Source organism: Lissotriton helveticus, chromosome 11, assembly GCF_964261635.1.
Source record: "Lissotriton helveticus chromosome 11, aLisHel1.1, whole genome shotgun sequence".
Taxonomy (NCBI): domain Eukaryota; kingdom Metazoa; phylum Chordata; class Amphibia; order Caudata; family Salamandridae; genus Lissotriton; species Lissotriton helveticus.
Genome location: NC_136072.1, coordinates 831,000,784 through 831,018,807, shown reverse-complemented (window position 1 = coordinate 831,018,807; position 18,024 = coordinate 831,000,784). Strand labels below are relative to the sequence as shown.

Genomic DNA, 18,024 nt, shown 5'->3' with positions numbered 1-18,024 from the left:
GGGGTAGTGCAGAAAGCCATTATGCAGCACGGCCTAAAAGAGGGAGCAGTGATGAACTTGGCAAAATGCCACTCATGAAGCATTGCTGCATTTACTGAATGGGAATTGTTAGAGCGAATGCAGAGAATCATATTCATTAAGTGTAGACTCAGCAGAGGAGGGCTCTCACTCTGATGTACGTGTAGCAAAATAAGATTATGCTTATGTAGTGGTGATGAGGAAGAACATAATACTTACTCATCATGCGATGCTGACGTAATACTTTGATGAAGTCAAAGGTGTTGAAACCTAGGAGAAGCACCAGCTGATTTTCACAATCTCGGTCATCACCTGCCGTCTACGAGGAGGAGAGAAAACATAAGCAGGTTATGGTATTCTTCCACACAAAGGTACAGCACGTAGGAAAAGCCAAATTGGCACCATTAGAAAAAGCCACAACTTCAGTGAAATGCTGGCAGAGGATCTGCATTCAATGGCCATATCTGGGATTCACTCGCAAGAAATCACAACTGGAGGTAGCCTCAAAGGACTCTCTCAGATGACCCGATGCGGGATAAGGAGAGGGATGCCACCATAGAGGAACAGCTTCTTGGACCCTACTTTAAGAAAGGACCCACACAGCTACAAATTTGCTTGTGAAAGAATGTATATTCATACCTTCAATATTTCAAGAACTTCGTCAGCTTTCTTCTGGGACACAATAGCATCATCATAGAAGCGGCTGAGTTGCCTTTGAAGCCAGAAGGCATCAATGTCTCGTGGGTGAAGGTCCTTCTTTTTAGAGGTCATCAATTCCCCTGAAGCGACCAGCTGGAGAAAGAGGAAGGTACTGTCATTCTAGTGTCTATATCTAGGCATGAGTTTGACAATGCACAATTAAGGCTCCCATCACATAGAAGCATACCACACCTTTATCTCCCCCATCATACACTGACATCGAATGGCTGGTGAATGCCTACCTTCTCCTACCATGCATTTCGTTCCCCTGTACAAGTTGGCTGCCCAATTTAACCTCTTTAGACACTTGTGTGATGTGGCTAAATGTTTAAAATAGAGTCCAGCATGTGCAGAAGTCACACAAGTTCCACTAGAAATGTCTGCTGGCACTCACTCTGTGTGCATGGCTAATTCCACATTTTACTTCTATTCTGAGCGTCAAATGCTGTAACAGCAAATCCACAAGCTGTAAACCTGCACAAACACCAACTAAAAGGAATGTATTCTTGTTTTACCAGATACTATAAAGACCACCGGAAAAGTGTCAGTTACAATTGATCAGCAACCAGTCTGTAAAAACCTCACCCACTCCATTAACCGTGAGCAGTAAATCAAACAAGAAAACAGTCTGCTGAAGCATACACATTTGCCGGACAGAGAGTTAAGCAGGACTGCACTTGGACTAAAAGGAAAAAAAGGATACAACAATGACCCTCCTATAATAAATGACTGCATACTTTGTATGTTTAAGGTATTATAATCAGTCAAAAGCTTCTGCTCCAGGTTTGCCAGAAATGTCTTATTCAGTAGAACAACAGAGTGGCAGGGGGGTTCCCTAGAGGCTAGACTTTTACATGGATTTAAAAGCTGGTGATTGTGCAGAGGGAGTGGGGTTTTGACCCCTTTAACAGGCATAGTCTTTATTGTATATAATCACATCGGTATAGTTTGCTATGCTGCACATAACTGCACGGCTTTGGTCTGCTGTCAAAGGAGACCTCTTTAACAAGAGAACCTAACATACACAGGGAATCCACAAAGTCTCACAAGAGAGCAGGAGTGAAATATGCATCCCATGTTAAAACAGTGACCAAAAACTATCATGGAGTGGCTTTTATATTTGCTCAGACTCTAAAGCATGTCTGTTATCCCCTGCGCCCTTCATCTACAAATAGCAGGCTGTTTACCTCTCATACATGCACAGATGATTATGTACCCCAGTATGTTCTGTCGCTAGATCAAATTGTCGATGAGGCTACTATAACCCAATTAATGACCTCATAATGAAACATGGAGGCATCTTCCACAGACCCAATGTCACAACTGGTGTGGTTTTTAGGTTTTGCCTAGCGAAAGCTGCGCTCAGGCGAAATCCTGTTGAGAACTGTAGTGTGGCTTTGGGTCGGCCCTCGTCATTGATTGGCTGGCTCCGTAAACGGAGCCTTGCCATTGGACGAGGGGCCTGTCCGTCAATGCCGGACCAGACACGGGGGCGTTCCTGACATTCTTTGCCTTTTGCCGACGTCACGCGACGCCGGGAACGCCCCCGAGTCTGTTCCGGCATTGCCGGCACCTCCCTTGCTCTACTGTCATCACCACAACACTGCGCCCATTTTATCCCAAGCTAAACACTCGGAGAGGCGCAGTGACCGGGTCTTTGAAGGCCGCTCTCCCAATGAAAACAAGTTTTCTCTCCGAGTCAGCACGAGCAGGAAGACGAGCAGCGCGCCTCCCAGCTGGCCTCTCGCATCAGCATCCAGAGCTGCCCTGCGCGGTGTGTAGCTTCAGTGGAGCTTCAGAGTGCAGAGTGGAGCTTCAGAGTGGAGCTTCAGAGTGCAGAGTGGAGCTTCAGAGTGCAGATTCAGAGTGGAGCTTCAGAGTGCAGAGTGGAGCTTCAGAGTGCAGATTCAGAGTGGAGCTTCAGAGTGCAGAGTGGAGCTTCAGAGTGGAGCTTCAGAGTGCAGAGTGGAGCTTCAGAGTGCAGAGTGGAGCTTCAGAGTGGAGCTTCAGAGTGCAGAGTGGAGCTTCAGAGTGGAGCTTCAGAGTGCAGAGTGGAGCTTCAGAGTGGAGCTTCAGAGTGCAGAGTGGAGCTTCAGAGTGGAGCTTCAGAGTGCAGAGTGGAGCTTCAGAGTGGAGCTTCAGAGTGGAGCTTCAGAGTGGAGCTTCAGAGTGCAGAGTGGAGCTTCAGAGTGGAGCTTCAGAGTGCAGAGTGGAGCTTCAGAGTGGAGCTTCAGAGTGGAGCTTCAGAGTGGAGCTTCAGAGTGGAGCTTCAGAGTGGAGCTTCAGAGTGGAGCTTCAGAGTGGAGCTTCAGAGTGGAGCTTCAGAGTGCAGAGTGGAGCTTCAGAGTGCAGAGTGGAGCTTCAGAGTGCAGATTCAGAGTGGAGCTTCAGAGTGGAGCTTCAGAGTGGAGCTTCAGAGTGGAGCTTCAGAGTGGAGCTTCAGAGTGGAGCTTCAGAGTGGAGCTTCAGAGTGGAGCTTCAGAGTGGAGCTTCAGAGTGGAGCTTCAGAGTGGAGCTTCAGAGTGGAGCTTCAGAGTGGAGCTTCAGAGTGGAGCTTCAGAGTGCAGATTCAGAGTGGAGCTTCAGAGTGCAGATTCAGAGTGGAGCTTCAGAGTGCAGAGTGGAGCTTCAGAGTGGAGCTTCAGAGTGCAGAGTGGAGCTTCAGAGTGGAGCTTCAGAGTGCAGAGTGGAGCTTCAGAGTGGAGCTTCAGAGTGGAGCTTCAGAGTGGAGCTTCAGAGTGGAGCTTCAGAGTGGAGCTTCAGAGTGCAGAGTGGAGCTTCAGAGTGCAGAGTGGAGCTTCAGAGTGCAGAGTGGAGCTTCAGAGTGGAGCTTCAGAGTGCAGAGTGGAGCTTCAGAGTGCAGATTCAGAGTGCAGAGTGGAGCTTCAGAGTGGAGCTTCAGAGTGGAGCTTCAGAGTGGAGCTTCAGAGTGGAGCTTCAGAGTGGAGCTTCAGAGTGGAGCTTCAGAGTGGAGAGTGGAGCTTCAGAGTGGAGCTTCAGAGTGCAGAGTGGAGCTTCAGAGTGCAGAGTGGAGCTTCAGAGTGCAGAGTGGAGCTTCAGAGTGCAGATTCAGAGTGGAGCTTCAGAGTGCAGAGTGGAGCTTCAGAGTGCAGATTCAGAGTGGAGCTTCAGAGTGCAGAGTGGAGCTTCAGAGTGCAGATTCAGAGTGGAGCTTCAGAGTGCAGAGTGGAGCTTCAGAGTGGAGCTTCAGAGTGGAGATTCAGAGTGGAGCTTCAGAGTGCAGAGTGGAGCTTCAGAGTGCAGATTCAGAGTGGAGCTTCAGAGTGCAGATTCAGAGTGGAGCTTCAGAGTGCAGATTCAGAGTGCAGATTCAGAGTGGAGCTTCAGAGTGCAGATTCAGAGTGGAGCTTCAGAGTGGAGCTTCAGAGTGGAGCTTCAGAGTGGAGCTTCAGAGTGCAGAGTGGAGCTTCAGAGTGCAGATTCAGAGTGGAGCTTCAGAGTGCAGAGTGGAGCTTCAGAGTGCAGATTCAGAGTGGAGCTTCAGAGTGCAGAGTGGAGCTTCAGAGTGGAGCTTCAGAGTGGAGATTCAGAGTGGAGATTCAGAGTGGAGCTTCAGAGTGCAGAGTGGAGCTTCAGAGTGCAGATTCAGAGTGGAGCTTCAGAGTGCAGATTCAGAGTGGAGCTTCAGAGTGCAGATTCAGAGTGGAGCTTCAGAGTGCAGATTCAGAGTGGAGCTTCAGAGTGGAGCTTCAGAGTGGAGCTTCAGAGTGGAGCTTCAGAGTGGAGCTTCAGAGTGGAGCTTCAGAGTGGAGCTTCAGAGTGGAGCTTCAGAGTGCAGAGTGGAGCTTCAGAGTGGAGCTTCAGAGTGGAGCTTCAGAGTGGAGCTTCAGAGTGCAGAGTGGAGCTTCAGAGTGGAGCTTCAGAGTGCAGAGTGGAGCTTCAGAGTGGAGCTTCAGAGTGCAGAGTGGAGCTTCAGAGTGGAGCTTCAGAGTGGAGCTTCAGAGTGGAGCTTCAGAGTGGAGCTTCAGAGTGGAGCTTCAGAGTGGAGCTTCAGAGTGGAGCTTCAGAGTGGAGCTTCAGAGTGGAGCTTCAGAGTGGAGCTTCAGAGTGGATCTTCAGAGTGGAGCTTCAGAGTGGAGCTTCAGAGTGGAGCTTCAGAGTGGAGCTTCAGAGTGGAGCTTCAGAGTGGATCTTCAGAGTGGAGCTTCAGAGTGCAGATTCAGAGTGGAGCTTCAGAGTGCAGAGTGGAGCTTCAGAGTGGAGCTTCAGAGTGGAGCTTCAGAGTGGAGCTTCAGAGTGGAGCTTCAGAGTGGAGCTTCAGAGTGGAGCTTCAGAGTGGAGCTTCAGAGTGGAGCTTCAGAGTGCAGAGTGGAGCTTCAGAGTGGAGCTTCAGAGTGGAGCTTCAGAGTGGAGCTTCAGAGTGCAGAGTGGAGCTTCAGAGTGGAGCTTCAGAGTGGAGCTTCAGAGTGGAGCTTCAGAGTGGAGCTTCAGAGTGGAGCTTCAGAGTGCAGAGTGGAGCTTCAGAGTGCAGAGTGGAGCTTCAGAGTGGAGCTTCAGAGTGCAGAGTGGAGCTTCAGAGTGGAGCTTCAGAGTGCAGAGTGGAGCTTCAGAGTGGAGCTTCAGAGTGGAGCTTCAGAGTGGAGCTTCAGAGTGGAGCTTCAGAGTGGAGCTTCAGAGTGCAGAGTGGAGCTTCAGAGTGCAGATTCAGAGTGGAGCTTCAGAGTGGAGCTTCAGAGTGCAGAGTGGAGCTTCAGAGTGGAGCTTCAGAGTGCAGAGTGGAGCTTCAGAGTGGAGCTTCAGAGTGCAGAGTGGAGCTTCAGAGTGCAGATTCAGAGTGGAGCTTCAGAGTGCAGATTCAGAGTGGAGCTTCAGAGTGCAGATTCAGAGTGGAGCTTCAGAGTGCAGAGTGGAGCTTCAGAGTGGAGCTTCAGAGTGCAGAGTGGAGCTTCAGAGTGGAGCTTCAGAGTGCAGAGTGGAGCTTCAGAGTGCAGAGTGGAGCTTCAGAGTGGAGCTTCAGAGTGCAGAGTGGAGCTTCAGAGTGCAGAGTGGAGCTTCAGAGTGGAGCTTCAGAGTGGAGCTTCAGAGTGGAGCTTCAGAGTGGAGCTTCAGAGTGGAGCTTCAGAGTGGAGCTTCAGAGTGGAGCTTCAGAGTGGAGCTTCAGAGTGGAGCTTCAGAGTGGAGAGTGGAGCTTCAGAGTGGAGAGTGGAGCTTCAGAGTGGAGAGTGGAGCTTCAGAGTGGAGCTTCAGAGTGGAGCTTCAGAGTGCAGAGTGGAGCTTCAGAGTGGAGCTTCAGAGTGCAGAGTGGAGCTTCAGAGTGCAGATTCAGAGTGGAGCTTCAGAGTGCAGAGTGGAGCTTCAGAGTGCAGATTCAGAGTGGAGCTTCAGAGTGCAGAGTGGAGCTTCAGAGTGGAGCTTCAGAGTGCAGAGTGGAGCTTCAGAGTGCAGAGTGGAGCTTCAGAGTGCAGAGTGGAGCTTCAGAGTGGAGCTTCAGAGTGCAGAGTGGAGCTTCAGAGTGGAGCTTCAGAGTGGAGCTTCAGAGTGGAGCTTCAGAGTGGAGCTTCAGAGTGGAGCTTCAGAGTGGAGCTTCAGAGTGGAGCTTCAGAGTGGAGCTTCAGAGTGGAGCTTCAGAGTGGAGCTTCAGAGTGGAGCTTCAGAGTGGAGCTGCAGAGTGGAGCTGCAGAGTGCAGAGTGGAGCTTCAGAGTGCAGAGTGGAGCTTCAGAGTGCAGATTCAGAGTGGAGCTTCAGAGTGCAGAGTGGAGCTTCAGAGTGGAGCTTCAGAGTGCAGAGTGGAGCTTCAGAGTGCAGAGTGGAGCTTCAGAGTGGAGCTTCAGAGTGCAGAGTGGAGCTTCAGAGTGGAGCTTCAGAGTGCAGAGTGGAGCTTCAGAGTGGAGCTTCAGAGTGCAGAGTGGAGCTTCAGAGTGGAGCTTCAGAGTGCAGAGTGGAGCTTCAGAGTGGAGCTTCAGAGTGCAGAGTGGAGCTTCAGAGTGGAGCTTCAGAGTGCAGAGTGGAGCTTCAGAGTGCAGATTCAGAGTGGAGCTTCAGAGTGCAGAGTGGAGCTTCAGAGTGGAGCTTCAGAGTGCAGCTTCAGAGTGGAGCTTCAGAGTGGAGCTTCAGAGTGGAGCTTCAGAGTGGAGCTTCAGAGTGGAGCTTCAGAGTGGAGCTTCAGAGTGGAGCTTCAGAGTGGAGCTTCAGAGTGGAGCTTCAGAGTGCAGAGTGGAGCTTCAGAGTGCAGATTCAGAGTGGAGCTTCAGAGTGCAGATTCAGAGTGGAGCTTCAGAGTGCAGATTCAGAGTGGAGCTTCAGAGTGCAGATTCAGAGTGGAGCTTCAGAGTGGAGCTTCAGAGTGCAGAGTGGAGCTTCAGAGTGGAGCTTCAGAGTGCAGAGTGGAGCTTCAGAGTGGAGCTTCAGAGTGGAGCTTCAGAGTGGAGCTTCAGAGTGGAGCTTCAGAGTGGAGCTTCAGAGTGGAGCTTCAGAGTGGAGCTTCAGAGTGGAGCTTCAGAGTGGAGCTTCAGAGTGGAGCTTCAGAGTGGAGCTTCAGAGTGGAGCTTCAGAGTGGAGCTTCAGAGTGGAGAGTGGAGCTTCAGAGTGGAGCTTCAGAGTGGAGCTTCAGAGTGGAGCTTCAGAGTGCAGAGTGCAGATTCAGAGTGGAGCTTCAGAGTGCAGATTCAGAGTGGAGCTTCAGAGTGGAGCTTCAGAGTGCAGATTCAGAGTGGAGCTTCAGAGTGCAGATTCAGAGTGGAGCTTCAGAGTGCAGATTCAGAGTGGAGCTTCAGAGTGCAGATTCAGAGTGGAGCTTCAGAGTGGAGCTTCAGAGTGGAGCTTCAGAGTGGAGCTTCAGAGTGGAGCTTCAGAGTGGAGCTTCAGAGTGCAGCTTCAGAGTGCAGCTTCAGAGTGCAGAGTGGAGCTTCAGAGTGCAGAGTGGAGCTTCAGAGTGCAGATTCAGAGTGCAGAGTGGAGCTTCAGAGTGGAGCTTCAGAGTGCAGAGTGGAGCTTCAGAGTGGAGCTTCAGAGTGGAGCTTCAGAGTGGAGCTTCAGAGTGGAGCTTCAGAGTGGAGCTTCAGAGTGGAACTTCAGAGTGGAGCTTCAGAGTGGAACTTCAGAGTGGAGCTTCAGAGTGGAGCTTCAGAGTGGAGCTTCAGAGTGGAGCTTCAGAGTGGAGCTTCAGAGTGCAGATTCAGAGTGCAGAGTGGAGCTTCAGAGTGGAGCTTCAGAGTGGAGCTTCAGAGTGCAGAGTGGAGCTTCAGAGTGCAGAGTGGAGCTTCAGAGTGCAGAGTGGAGCTTCAGAGTGGAGCTTCAGAGTGGAGCTTCAGAGTGGAGCTTCAGAGTGGAGCTTCAGAGTGGAGATTCAGAGTGGAGATTCAGAGTGGAGCTTCAGAGTGGAGATTCAGAGTGCAGAGTGGAGCTGCAGAGTGCAGATTCAGAGTGCAGAGTGGAGCTTCAGAGTGCAGATTCAGAGTGGAGCATCAGAGTGCAGATTCAGAGTGGAGCTTCAGAGTGCAGATTCAGAGTGGAGCATCAGAGTGCAGATTCAGAGTGGAGCTTCAGAGTGCAGATTCAGAGTGGAGCTTCAGAGTGCAGATTCAGAGTGGAGCTTCAGAGTGCAGAGTGGAGCTTCAGAGTGCAGATTCAGAGTGGAGCTTCAGAGTGCAGAGTGGAGCTTCAGAGTGGAGCTTCAGAGTGCAGAGTGGAGCTTCAGAGTGCAGAGTGGAGCTTCAGAGTGGAGCTTCAGAGTGCAGAGTGGAGCTTCAGAGTGCAGAGTGGAGCTTCAGAGTGCAGAGTGGAGCTTCAGAGTGGAGCTTCAGAGTGGAGCTTCAGAGTGGAGCTTCAGAGTGGAGCTTCAGAGTGGAGCTTCAGAGTGGAGCTTCAGAGTGGAGCTTCAGAGTGGAGCTTCAGAGTGGAGCTTCAGAGTGGAGCTTCAGAGTGCAGAGTGGAGCTTCAGAGTGCAGAGTGGAGCTTCAGAGTGCAGAGTGGAGCTTCAGAGTGCAGAGTGGAGCTTCAGAGTGCAGAGTGGAGCTTCAGAGTGGAGCTTCAGAGTGGAGCTTCAGAGTGGAGCTTCAGAGTGGAGCTTCAGAGTGGAGCTTCAGAGTGGAGCTTCAGAGTGGAGATTCAGAGTGGAGCTTCAGAGTGCAGAGTGGAGCTTCAGAGTGGAGCTTCAGAGTGCAGAGTGGAGCTTCAGAGTGGAGCTTCAGAGTGCAGAGTGGAGCTTCAGAGTGGAGCTTCAGAGTGCAGAGTGGAGCTTCAGAGTGGAGCTTCAGAGTGGAGCTTCAGAGTGGAGCTTCAGAGTGGAGCTTCAGAGTGGAGCTTCAGAGTGGAGCTTCAGAGTGGAGCTTCAGAGTGGAGCTTCAGAGTGGAGCTTCAGAGTGGAGCTTCAGAGTGGAGCTTCAGAGTGGAGCTTCAGAGTGGAGCTTCAGAGTGGAGCTTCAGAGTGGAGCTTCAGAGTGGAGCTTCAGAGTGCAGAGTGGAGCTTCAGAGTGCAGAGTGGAGCTTCAGAGTGCAGATTCAGAGTGGAGCTTCAGAGTGGAGCTTCAGAGTGGAGCTTCAGAGTGGAGCTTCAGAGTGGAGCTTCAGAGTGGAGCTTCAGAGTGGAGCTTCAGAGTGGAGCTTCAGAGTGGAGCTTCAGAGTGGAGCTTCAGAGTGGAGCTTCAGAGTGCAGATTCAGAGTGCAGATTCAGAGTGGAGCTTCAGAGTGGAGCTTCAGAGTGCAGAGTGGAGCTTCAGAGTGGAGCTTCAGAGTGCAGAGTGGAGCTTCAGAGTGGAGCTTCAGAGTGCAGAGTGGAGCTTCAGAGTGGAGCTTCAGAGTGGAGCTTCAGAGTGGAGCTTCAGAGTGGAGCTGCAGAGTGGAGCTTCAGAGTGCAGAGTGGAGCTTCAGAGTGGAGCTTCAGAGTGCAGAGTGGAGCTTCAGAGTGCAGAGTGGAGCTTCAGAGTGGAGCTTCAGAGTGCAGAGTGGAGCTTCAGAGTGCAGATTCAGAGTGCAGAGTGGAGCTTCAGAGTGGAGCTTCAGAGTGGAGCTTCAGAGTGGAGCTTCAGAGTGGAGCTTCAGAGTGGAGCTTCAGAGTGGAGCTTCAGAGTGGAGAGTGGAGCTTCAGAGTGGAGCTTCAGAGTGCAGAGTGGAGCTTCAGAGTGCAGAGTGGAGCTTCAGAGTGCAGAGTGGAGCTTCAGAGTGCAGATTCAGAGTGGAGCTTCAGAGTGCAGAGTGGAGCTTCAGAGTGCAGATTCAGAGTGGAGCTTCAGAGTGCAGAGTGGAGCTTCAGAGTGCAGATTCAGAGTGGAGCTTCAGAGTGCAGAGTGGAGCTTCAGAGTGGAGCTTCAGAGTGGAGATTCAGAGTGGAGCTTCAGAGTGCAGAGTGGAGCTTCAGAGTGCAGATTCAGAGTGGAGCTTCAGAGTGCAGATTCAGAGTGGAGCTTCAGAGTGCAGATTCAGAGTGGAGCTTCAGAGTGCAGATTCAGAGTGGAGCTTCAGAGTGCAGATTCAGAGTGGAGCTTCAGAGTGGAGCTTCAGAGTGGAGCTTCAGAGTGCAGAGTGGAGCTTCAGAGTGCAGATTCAGAGTGGAGCTTCAGAGTGCAGAGTGGAGCTTCAGAGTGCAGATTCAGAGTGGAGCTTCAGAGTGCAGAGTGGAGCTTCAGAGTGGAGCTTCAGAGTGGAGCTTCAGAGTGCAGAGTGGAGCTTCAGAGTGCAGATTCAGAGTGGAGCTTCAGAGTGGAGCTTCAGAGTGCAGCTTCAGAGTGGAGCTTCAGAGTGGAGCTTCAGAGTGGAGCTTCAGAGTGGAGCTTCAGAGTGGAGCTTCAGAGTGGAGCTTCAGAGTGGAGCTTCAGGGTGGAGCTTCAGAGTGGAGCTTCAGAGTGGAGCTTCAGAGTGCAGAGTGGAGCTTCAGAGTGGAGCTTCAGAGTGCAGAGTGGAGCTTCAGAGTGGAGCTTCAGAGTGGAGCTTCAGAGTGGAGCTTCAGAGTGCAGAGTGGAGCTTCAGAGTGGAGCTTCAGAGTGCAGAGTGGAGCTTCAGAGTGGAGCTTCAGAGTGCAGAGTGGAGCTTCAGAGTGGAGCTTCAGAGTGGAGCTTCAGAGTGGAGCTTCAGAGTGGAGCTTCAGAGTGGAGCTTCAGAGTGGAGCTTCAGAGTGGAGCTTCAGAGTGGAGCTTCAGAGTGGATCTTCAGAGTGGAGCTTCAGAGTGGATCTTCAGAGTGGAGCTTCAGAGTGGATCTTCAGAGTGGAGCTTCAGAGTGGATCTTCAGAGTGGAGCTTCAGAGTGCAGATTCAGAGTGGAGCTTCAGAGTGCAGAGTGGAGCTTCAGAGTGGAGCTTCAGAGTGGAGCTTCAGAGTGGAGCTTCAGAGTGGAGCTTCAGAGTGAAGCTTCAGAGTGGAGCTTCAGAGTGGAGCTTCAGAGTGGAGCTTCAGAGTGGAGCTTCAGAGTGCAGAGTGGAGCTTCAGAGTGGAGCTTCAGAGTGGAGCTTCAGAGTGGAGCTTCAGAGTGCAGAGTGGAGCTTCAGAGTGGAGCTTCAGAGTGGAGCTTCAGAGTGGAGCTTCAGAGTGGAGCTTCAGAGTGCAGAGTGGAGCTTCAGAGTGCAGAGTGGAGCTTCAGAGTGGAGCTTCAGAGTGCAGAGTGGAGCTTCAGAGTGGAGCTTCAGAGTGCAGAGTGGAGCTTCAGAGTGGAGCTTCAGAGTGGAGCTTCAGAGTGGAGCTTCAGAGTGGAGCTTCAGAGTGGAGCTTCAGAGTGGAGCTTCAGAGTGGAGCTTCAGAGTGGAGCTTCAGAGTGGAGCTTCAGAGTGGAGCTTCAGAGTGCAGAGTGGAGCTTCAGAGTGCAGATTCAGAGTGGAGCTTCAGAGTGGAGCTTCAGAGTGCAGAGTGGAGCTTCAGAGTGGAGCTTCAGAGTGCAGAGTGGAGCTTCAGAGTGGAGCTTCAGAGTGCAGAGTGGAGCTTCAGAGTGCAGATTCAGAGTGGAGCTTCAGAGTGCAGATTCAGAGTGGAGCTTCAGAGTGCAGAGTGGAGCTTCAGAGTGGAGCTTCAGAGTGCAGAGTGGAGCTTCAGAGTGGAGCTTCAGAGTGCAGAGTGGAGCTTCAGAGTGCAGAGTGGAGCTTCAGAGTGGAGCTTCAGAGTGCAGAGTGGAGCTTCAGAGTGCAGAGTGGAGCTTCAGAGTGGAGCTTCAGAGTGCAGAGTGGAGCTTCAGAGTGGAGCTTCAGAGTGGAGCTTCAGAGTGGAGCTTCAGAGTGGAGCTTCAGAGTGGAGCTTCAGAGTGGAGCTTCAGAGTGGAGCTTCAGAGTGGAGAGTGGAGCTTCAGAGTGGAGAGTGGAGCTTCAGAGTGGAGCTTCAGAGTGGAGCTTCAGAGTGCAGAGTGGAGCTTCAGAGTGGAGCTTCAGAGTGCAGAGTGGAGCTTCAGAGTGCAGATTCAGAGTGGAGCTTCAGAGTGCAGAGTGGAGCTTCAGAGTGCAGATTCAGAGTGGAGCTTCAGAGTGCAGAGTGGAGCTTCAGAGTGGAGCTTCAGAGTGCAGAGTGGAGCTTCAGAGTGGAGCTTCAGAGTGCAGAGTGGAGCTTCAGAGTGGAGCTTCAGAGTGCAGAGTGGAGCTTCAGAGTGGAGCTTCAGAGTGCAGAGTGGAGCTTCAGAGTGGAGCTTCAGAGTGGAGCTTCAGAGTGGAGCTTCAGAGTGGAGCTTCAGAGTGGAGCTTCAGAGTGGAGCTTCAGAGTGGAGCTTCAGAGTGGAGCTGCAGAGTGCAGAGTGGAGCTGCAGAGTGCAGAGTGGAGCTGCAGAGTGCAGAGTGGAGCTTCAGAGTGCAGATTCAGAGTGGAGCTTCAGAGTGCAGAGTGGAGCTTCAGAGTGGAGCTTCAGAGTGCAGAGTGGAGCTTCAGAGTGCAGAGTGGAGCTTCAGAGTGGAGCTTCAGAGTGCAGAGTGGAGCTTCAGAGTGGAGCTTCAGAGTGCAGAGTGGAGCTTCAGAGTGGAGCTTCAGAGTGCAGAGTGGAGCTTCAGAGTGGAGCTTCAGAGTGCAGAGTGGAGCTTCAGAGTGGAGCTTCAGAGTGCAGAGTGGAGCTTCAGAGTGGAGCTTCAGAGTGCAGAGTGGAGCTTCAGAGTGCAGATTCAGAGTGGAGCTTCAGAGTGCAGATTCAGAGTGGAGCTTCAGAGTGCAGAGTGGAGCTTCAGAGTGGAGCTTCAGAGTGCAGCTTCAGAGTGCAGCTTCAGAGTGGAGCTTCAGAGTGGAGCTTCAGAGTGGAGCTTCAGAGTGGAGCTTCAGAGTGGAGCTTCAGAGTGGAGCTTCAGAGTGGAGCTTCAGAGTGGAGCTTCAGAGTGGAGCTTCAGAGTGGAGCTTCAGAGTGCAGAGTGGAGCTTCAGAGTGCAGATTCAGAGTGGAGCTTCAGAGTGCAGATTCAGAGTGGAGCTTCAGAGTGCAGAGTGGAGCTTCAGAGTGGAGCTTCAGAGTGCAGAGTGGAGCTTCAGAGTGGAGCTTCAGAGTGCAGAGTGGAGCTTCAGAGTGGAGCTTCAGAGTGCAGAGTGGAGCTTCAGAGTGGAGCTTCAGAGTGGAGCTTCAGAGTGGAGCTTCAGAGTGGAGCTTCAGAGTGCAGATTCAGAGTGCAGAGTGGAGCTTCAGAGTGCAGAGTGGAGCTTCAGAGTGCAGAGTGGAGCTTCAGAGTGGAGCTTCAGAGTGGAGCTTCAGAGTGGAGCTTCAGAGTGGAGCTTCAGAGTGGAGCTTCAGAGTGGAGCTTCAGAGTGGAGCTTCAGAGTGGAGCTTCAGAGTGGAGCTTCAGAGTGGAGCTTCAGAGTGGAGCTTCAGAGTGGAGCTTCAGAGTGGAGCTTCAGAGTGGAGCTTCAGAGTGGAGCTTCAGAGTGGAGATTCAGAGTGGAGCTTCAGAGTGGAGATTCAGAGTGGAGCTTCAGAGTGGAGATTCAGAGTGGAGCTGCAGATTCAGAGTGCAGAGTGGAGCTTCAGAGTGCAGATTCAGAGTGGAGCATCAGAGTGCAGATTCAGAGTGGAGCTTCAGAGTGCAGAGTGGAGCTTCAGAGTGCAGATTCAGAGTGGAGCTTCAGAGTGCAGAGTGGAGCTTCAGAGTGCAGATTCAGAGTGGAGCTTCAGAGTGCAGAGTGGAGCTTCAGAGTGGAGCTTCAGAGTGCAGAGTGGAGCTTCAGAGTGCAGAGTGGAGCTTCAGAGTGGAGCTTCAGAGTGCAGAGTGGAGCTTCAGAGTGCAGAGTGGAGCTTCAGAGTGCAGAGTGGAGCTTCAGAGTGCAGAGTGGAGCTTCAGAGTGGAGCTTCAGAGTGGAGCTTCAGAGTGGAGCTTCAGAGTGGAGCTTCAGAGTGGAGCTTCAGAGTGGAGCTTCAGAGTGGAGCTTCAGAGTGGAGCTTCAGAGTGGAGCTTCAGAGTGCAGAGTGGAGCTTCAGAGTGCAGAGTGGAGCTTCAGAGTGCAGATTCAGAGTGGAGCTTCAGAGTGCAGAGTGGAGCTTCAGAGTGCAGAGTGGAGCTTCAGAGTGCAGATTCAGAGTGGAGCTTCAGAGTGCAGATTCAGAGTGGAGCTTCAGAGTGCAGAGTGGAGCTTCAGAGTGCAGAGTGGAGCTTCAGAGTGCAGATTCAGAGTGGAGCTTCAGAGTGCAGAGTGGAGCTTCAGAGTGCAGATTCAGAGTGGAGCTTCAGAGTGCAGATTCAGAGTGGAGCTTCAGAGTGCAGAGTGGAGCTTCAGAGTGCAGAGTGGAGCTTCAGAGTGCAGATTCAGAGTGCAGAGTGGAGCTTCAGAGTGGAGCTTCAGAGTGGAGCTTCAGAGTGGAGCTTCAGAGTGGAGCTTCAGAGTGGAGCTTCAGAGTGGAGCTTCAGAGTGGAGCTTCAGAGTGGAGCTTCAGAGTGGAGCTTCAGAGTGGAGCTTCAGAGTGGAGCTTCAGAGTGGAGCTTCAGAGTGCAGAGTGGAGCTTCAGAGTGCAGATTCAGAGTGGAGCTTCAGAGTGCAGCTTCAGAGTGGAGCTTCAGAGTGGAGCTTCAGAGTGGAGCTTCAGAGTGGAGCTTCAGAGTGGAGCTTCAGAGTGGAGCTTCAGAGTGGAGCTTCAGAGTGGAGCTTCAGAGTGGAGCTTCAGAGTGGAGCTTCAGAGTGGAGCTTCAGAGTGGAGCTTCAGAGTGCAGAGTGGAGCTTCAGAGTGGAGCTTCAGAGTGCAGAGTGGAGCTTCAGAGTGGAGCTTCAGAGTGCAGAGTGGAGCTTCAGAGTGGAGCTTCAGAGTGGAGCTTCAGAGTGGAGCTTCAGAGTGGAGCTTCAGAGTGGAGCTTCAGAGTGGAGCTTCAGAGTGGAGAGTGGAGCTTCAGAGTGGAGCTTCAGAGTGGAGAGTGGAGCTTCAGAGTGGAGCTTCAGAGTGGAGCTTCAGAGTGGAGCTTCAGAGTGGAGCTTCAGAGTGCAGAGTGGAGCTTCAGAGTGCAGATTCAGAGTGGAGCTTCAGAGTGCAGATTCAGAGTGGAGCTTCAGAGTGCAGATTCAGAGTGGAGCTTCAGAGTGCAGATTCAGAGTGGAGCTTCAGAGTGCAGATTCAGAGTGGAGCTTCAGAGTGCAGATTCAGAGTGGAGCTTCAGAGTGGAGCTTCAGAGTGGAGCTTCAGAGTGGAGCTTCAGAGTGGAGCTTCAGAGTGCAGCTTCAGAGTGGAGCTTCAGAGTGCAGAGTGGAGCTTCAGAGTGCAGAGTGGAGCTTCAGAGTGCAGATTCAGAGTGCAGAGTGGAGCTTCAGAGTGGAGCTTCAGAGTGCAGAGTGGAGCTTCAGAGTGGAGCTTCAGAGTGGAGCTTCAGAGTGGAGCTTCAGAGTGGAGCTTCAGAGTGGAGCTTCAGAGTGGAGCTTCAGAGTGGAACTTCAGAGTGGAGCTTCAGAGTGGAGCTTCAGAGTGGAGCTTCAGAGTGGAGCTTCAGAGTGCAGATTCAGAGTGCAGATTCAGAGTGCAGAGTGGAGCTTCAGAGTGGAGCTTCAGAGTGGAGCTTCAGAGTGCAGAGTGGAGCTTCAGAGTGCAGAGTGGAGCTTCAGAGTGCAGAGTGGAGCTTCAGAGTGGAGCTTCAGAGTGGAGCTTCAGAGTGGAGCTTCAGAGTGGAGCTTCAGAGTGGAGATTCAGAGTGGAGATTCAGAGTGGAGATTCAGAGTGGAGATTCAGAGTGGAGATTCAGAGTGGAGCTTCAGAGTGGAGATTCAGAGTGGAGCTTCAGAGTGCAGAGTGGAGCTGCAGATTCAGAGTGGAGCATCAGAGTGCAGATTCAGAGTGGAGCTTCAGAGTGCAGATTCAGAGTGGAGCATCAGAGTGCAGATTCAGAGTGGAGCTTCAGAGTGCAGAGTGGAGCTTCAGAGTGCAGATTCAGAGTGGAGCTTCAGAGTGCAGAGTGGAGCTTCAGAGTGCAGATTCAGAGTGGAGCTTCAGAGTGCAGAGTGGAGCTTCAGAGTGCAGATTCAGAGTGGAGCTTCAGAGTGCAGAGTGGAGCTTCAGAGTGGAGCTTCAGAGTGCAGAGTGGAGCTTCAGAGTGCAGAGTGGAGCTTCAGAGTGGAGCTTCAGAGTGCAGAGTGGAGCTTCAGAGTGCAGAGTGGAGCTTCAGAGTGCAGAGTGGAGCTTCAGAGTGCAGAGTGGCGCTTCAGAGTGCAGAGTGGAGCTTCAGAGTGCAGAGTGGAGCTTCAGAGTGGAGCTTCAGAGTGGAGCTTCAGAGTGGAGCTTCAGAGTGGAGCTTCAGAGTGGAGCTTCAGAGTGGAGCTTCAGAGTGGAGCTTCAGAGTGGAGCTTCAGAGTGGAGCTTCAGAGTGGAGCTTCAGAGTGGAGCTTCAGAGTGCAGAGTGGAGCTTCAGAGTGCAGAGTGGAGCTTCAGAGTGCAGAGTGGAGCTTCAGAGTGCAGAGTGGAGCTTCAGAGTGCAGAGTGGAGCTTCAGAGTGCAGAGTGGAGCTTCAGAGTGGAGCTTCAGAGTGGAGCTTCAGAGTGGAGCTTCAGAGTGGAGCTTCAGAGTGGAGCTTCAGAGTGGAGCTTCAGAGTGGAGCTTCAGAGTGGAGCTTCAGAGTGGAGATTCAGAGTGGAGCTTCAGAGTGCAGAGTGGAGCTGCAGATTCAGAGTGGAGCTGCAGAGTGCAGATTCAGAGTGCAGAGTGGAGCTTCAGAGTGGAGCTTCAGAGTGCAGAGTGGAGCTTCAGAGTGGAGCTTCAGAGTGGAGCTTCAGAGTGGAGCATCAGAGTGGAGCTTCAGAGTGGAGCTTCAGAGTGGAGCTTCAGAGTGGAGCTTCAGAGTGGAGCTTCAGAGTGGAGCTTCAGAGTGGAGCTTCAGAGTGGAGCTTCAGAGTGCAGCTTCAGAGTGCAGAGTGGAGCTTCAGAGTGCAGAGTGGAGCTTCAGAGTGCAGAGTGGAGCTTCAGAGTGCAGAGTGGAGCTTCAGAGTGGAGCTTCAGAGTGGAGCTTCAGAGTGGAGCTTCAGAGTGGAGCTTCAGAGTGGAGCTTCAGAGTGGAGCTTCAGAGTGGAGCTTCAGAGTGGAGCTTCAGAGTGGAGCTTCAGAGTGGAGCTTCAGAGTGGAGCTTCAGAGTGGAGCTTCAGAGTGCAGCTTCAGAGTGCAGAGTGGAGCTTCAGAGTGCAGCTTCAGAGTGCAGAGTGGAGCTTCAGAGTGCAGAGTGGAGCTTCAGAGTGCAGAGTGGAGCTTCAGAGTGCAGAGTGGAGCTTCAGAGTGGAGCTTCAGAGTGTCAAGAGCAATGCCAATAGCTCTAACTTTAACAAAGGCAAAACCATTGCATTGTAAATGCTTGTTAGGTTTTGCCTAGCGTTTCGCGCAGGCGAAATCCTGTTGAGAACTGTAGGGTGCTTTGGGTCGGCCCTCGTCATTGATTGGCTGGCTCCGTAAACGGAGCCTTGCCATTGGACGAGGGGCCTGTCCGTCAATGCCGGACCAGACACGGGGGCGTTCCTGACATTCTTTCCCTTTTGCCGACGTCACGCGACGCCGGGAACGCCCCCGAGTCTGTTCCGGCATTGCCGGCACCTCCCTTGCTCTACTGTCATCACCACAACACTGCGCCCATTTTATCCCAAGCTAAACACTCGGAGAGGCGCAGTGACCGGGTCTTTGAAGGCCGCTCTCCCAATGAAAACAAGTTTTCTCTCCGAGTCAGCACGAGCAGGAAGACGAGCAGCGCGCCTCCCAGCTGGCCTCTCGCATCAGCATCCAGAGCTGCCCTGCGCGGTGTGGAGCTTCAGAGTGGAGCTTCAGAGTGGAGCTTCAGAGTGGAGCTTCAGAGTGGAGCTTCAGAGTGGAGCTTCAGAGTGGAGCTTCAGAGTGGAGCTTCAGAGTGGAGCTTCAGAGTGCAGCTTCAGAGTGCAGCTTCAGAGTGCAGCTTCAGAGTGCAGCTTCAGAGTGCAGCTTCAGAGTGCAGCTTCAGAGTGCAGCTTCAGAGTGCAGAGT

The 18,024-nt window shown here is 52.4% G+C and overlaps 1 protein-coding gene across 1 annotated transcript in view; it reads right to left on the bottom strand.

Moving 5' to 3' along the window:
* Window positions 1-18,024, bottom strand: part of SNRNP200 (small nuclear ribonucleoprotein U5 subunit 200) — a 490,380-nt gene that overhangs the window by 396,261 nt on the left and 76,095 nt on the right. Inside the window, exons 7-8 of the mRNA XM_078667002.1 lie at window positions 658-810; window positions 238-337 (exon numbers count right to left, since the gene is read on the bottom strand). Coding sequence (XP_078523128.1) covers window positions 238-337; window positions 658-810 — 253 coding nt within the window. The remainder of the gene's footprint in view (window positions 1-237; window positions 338-657; window positions 811-18,024) is intronic.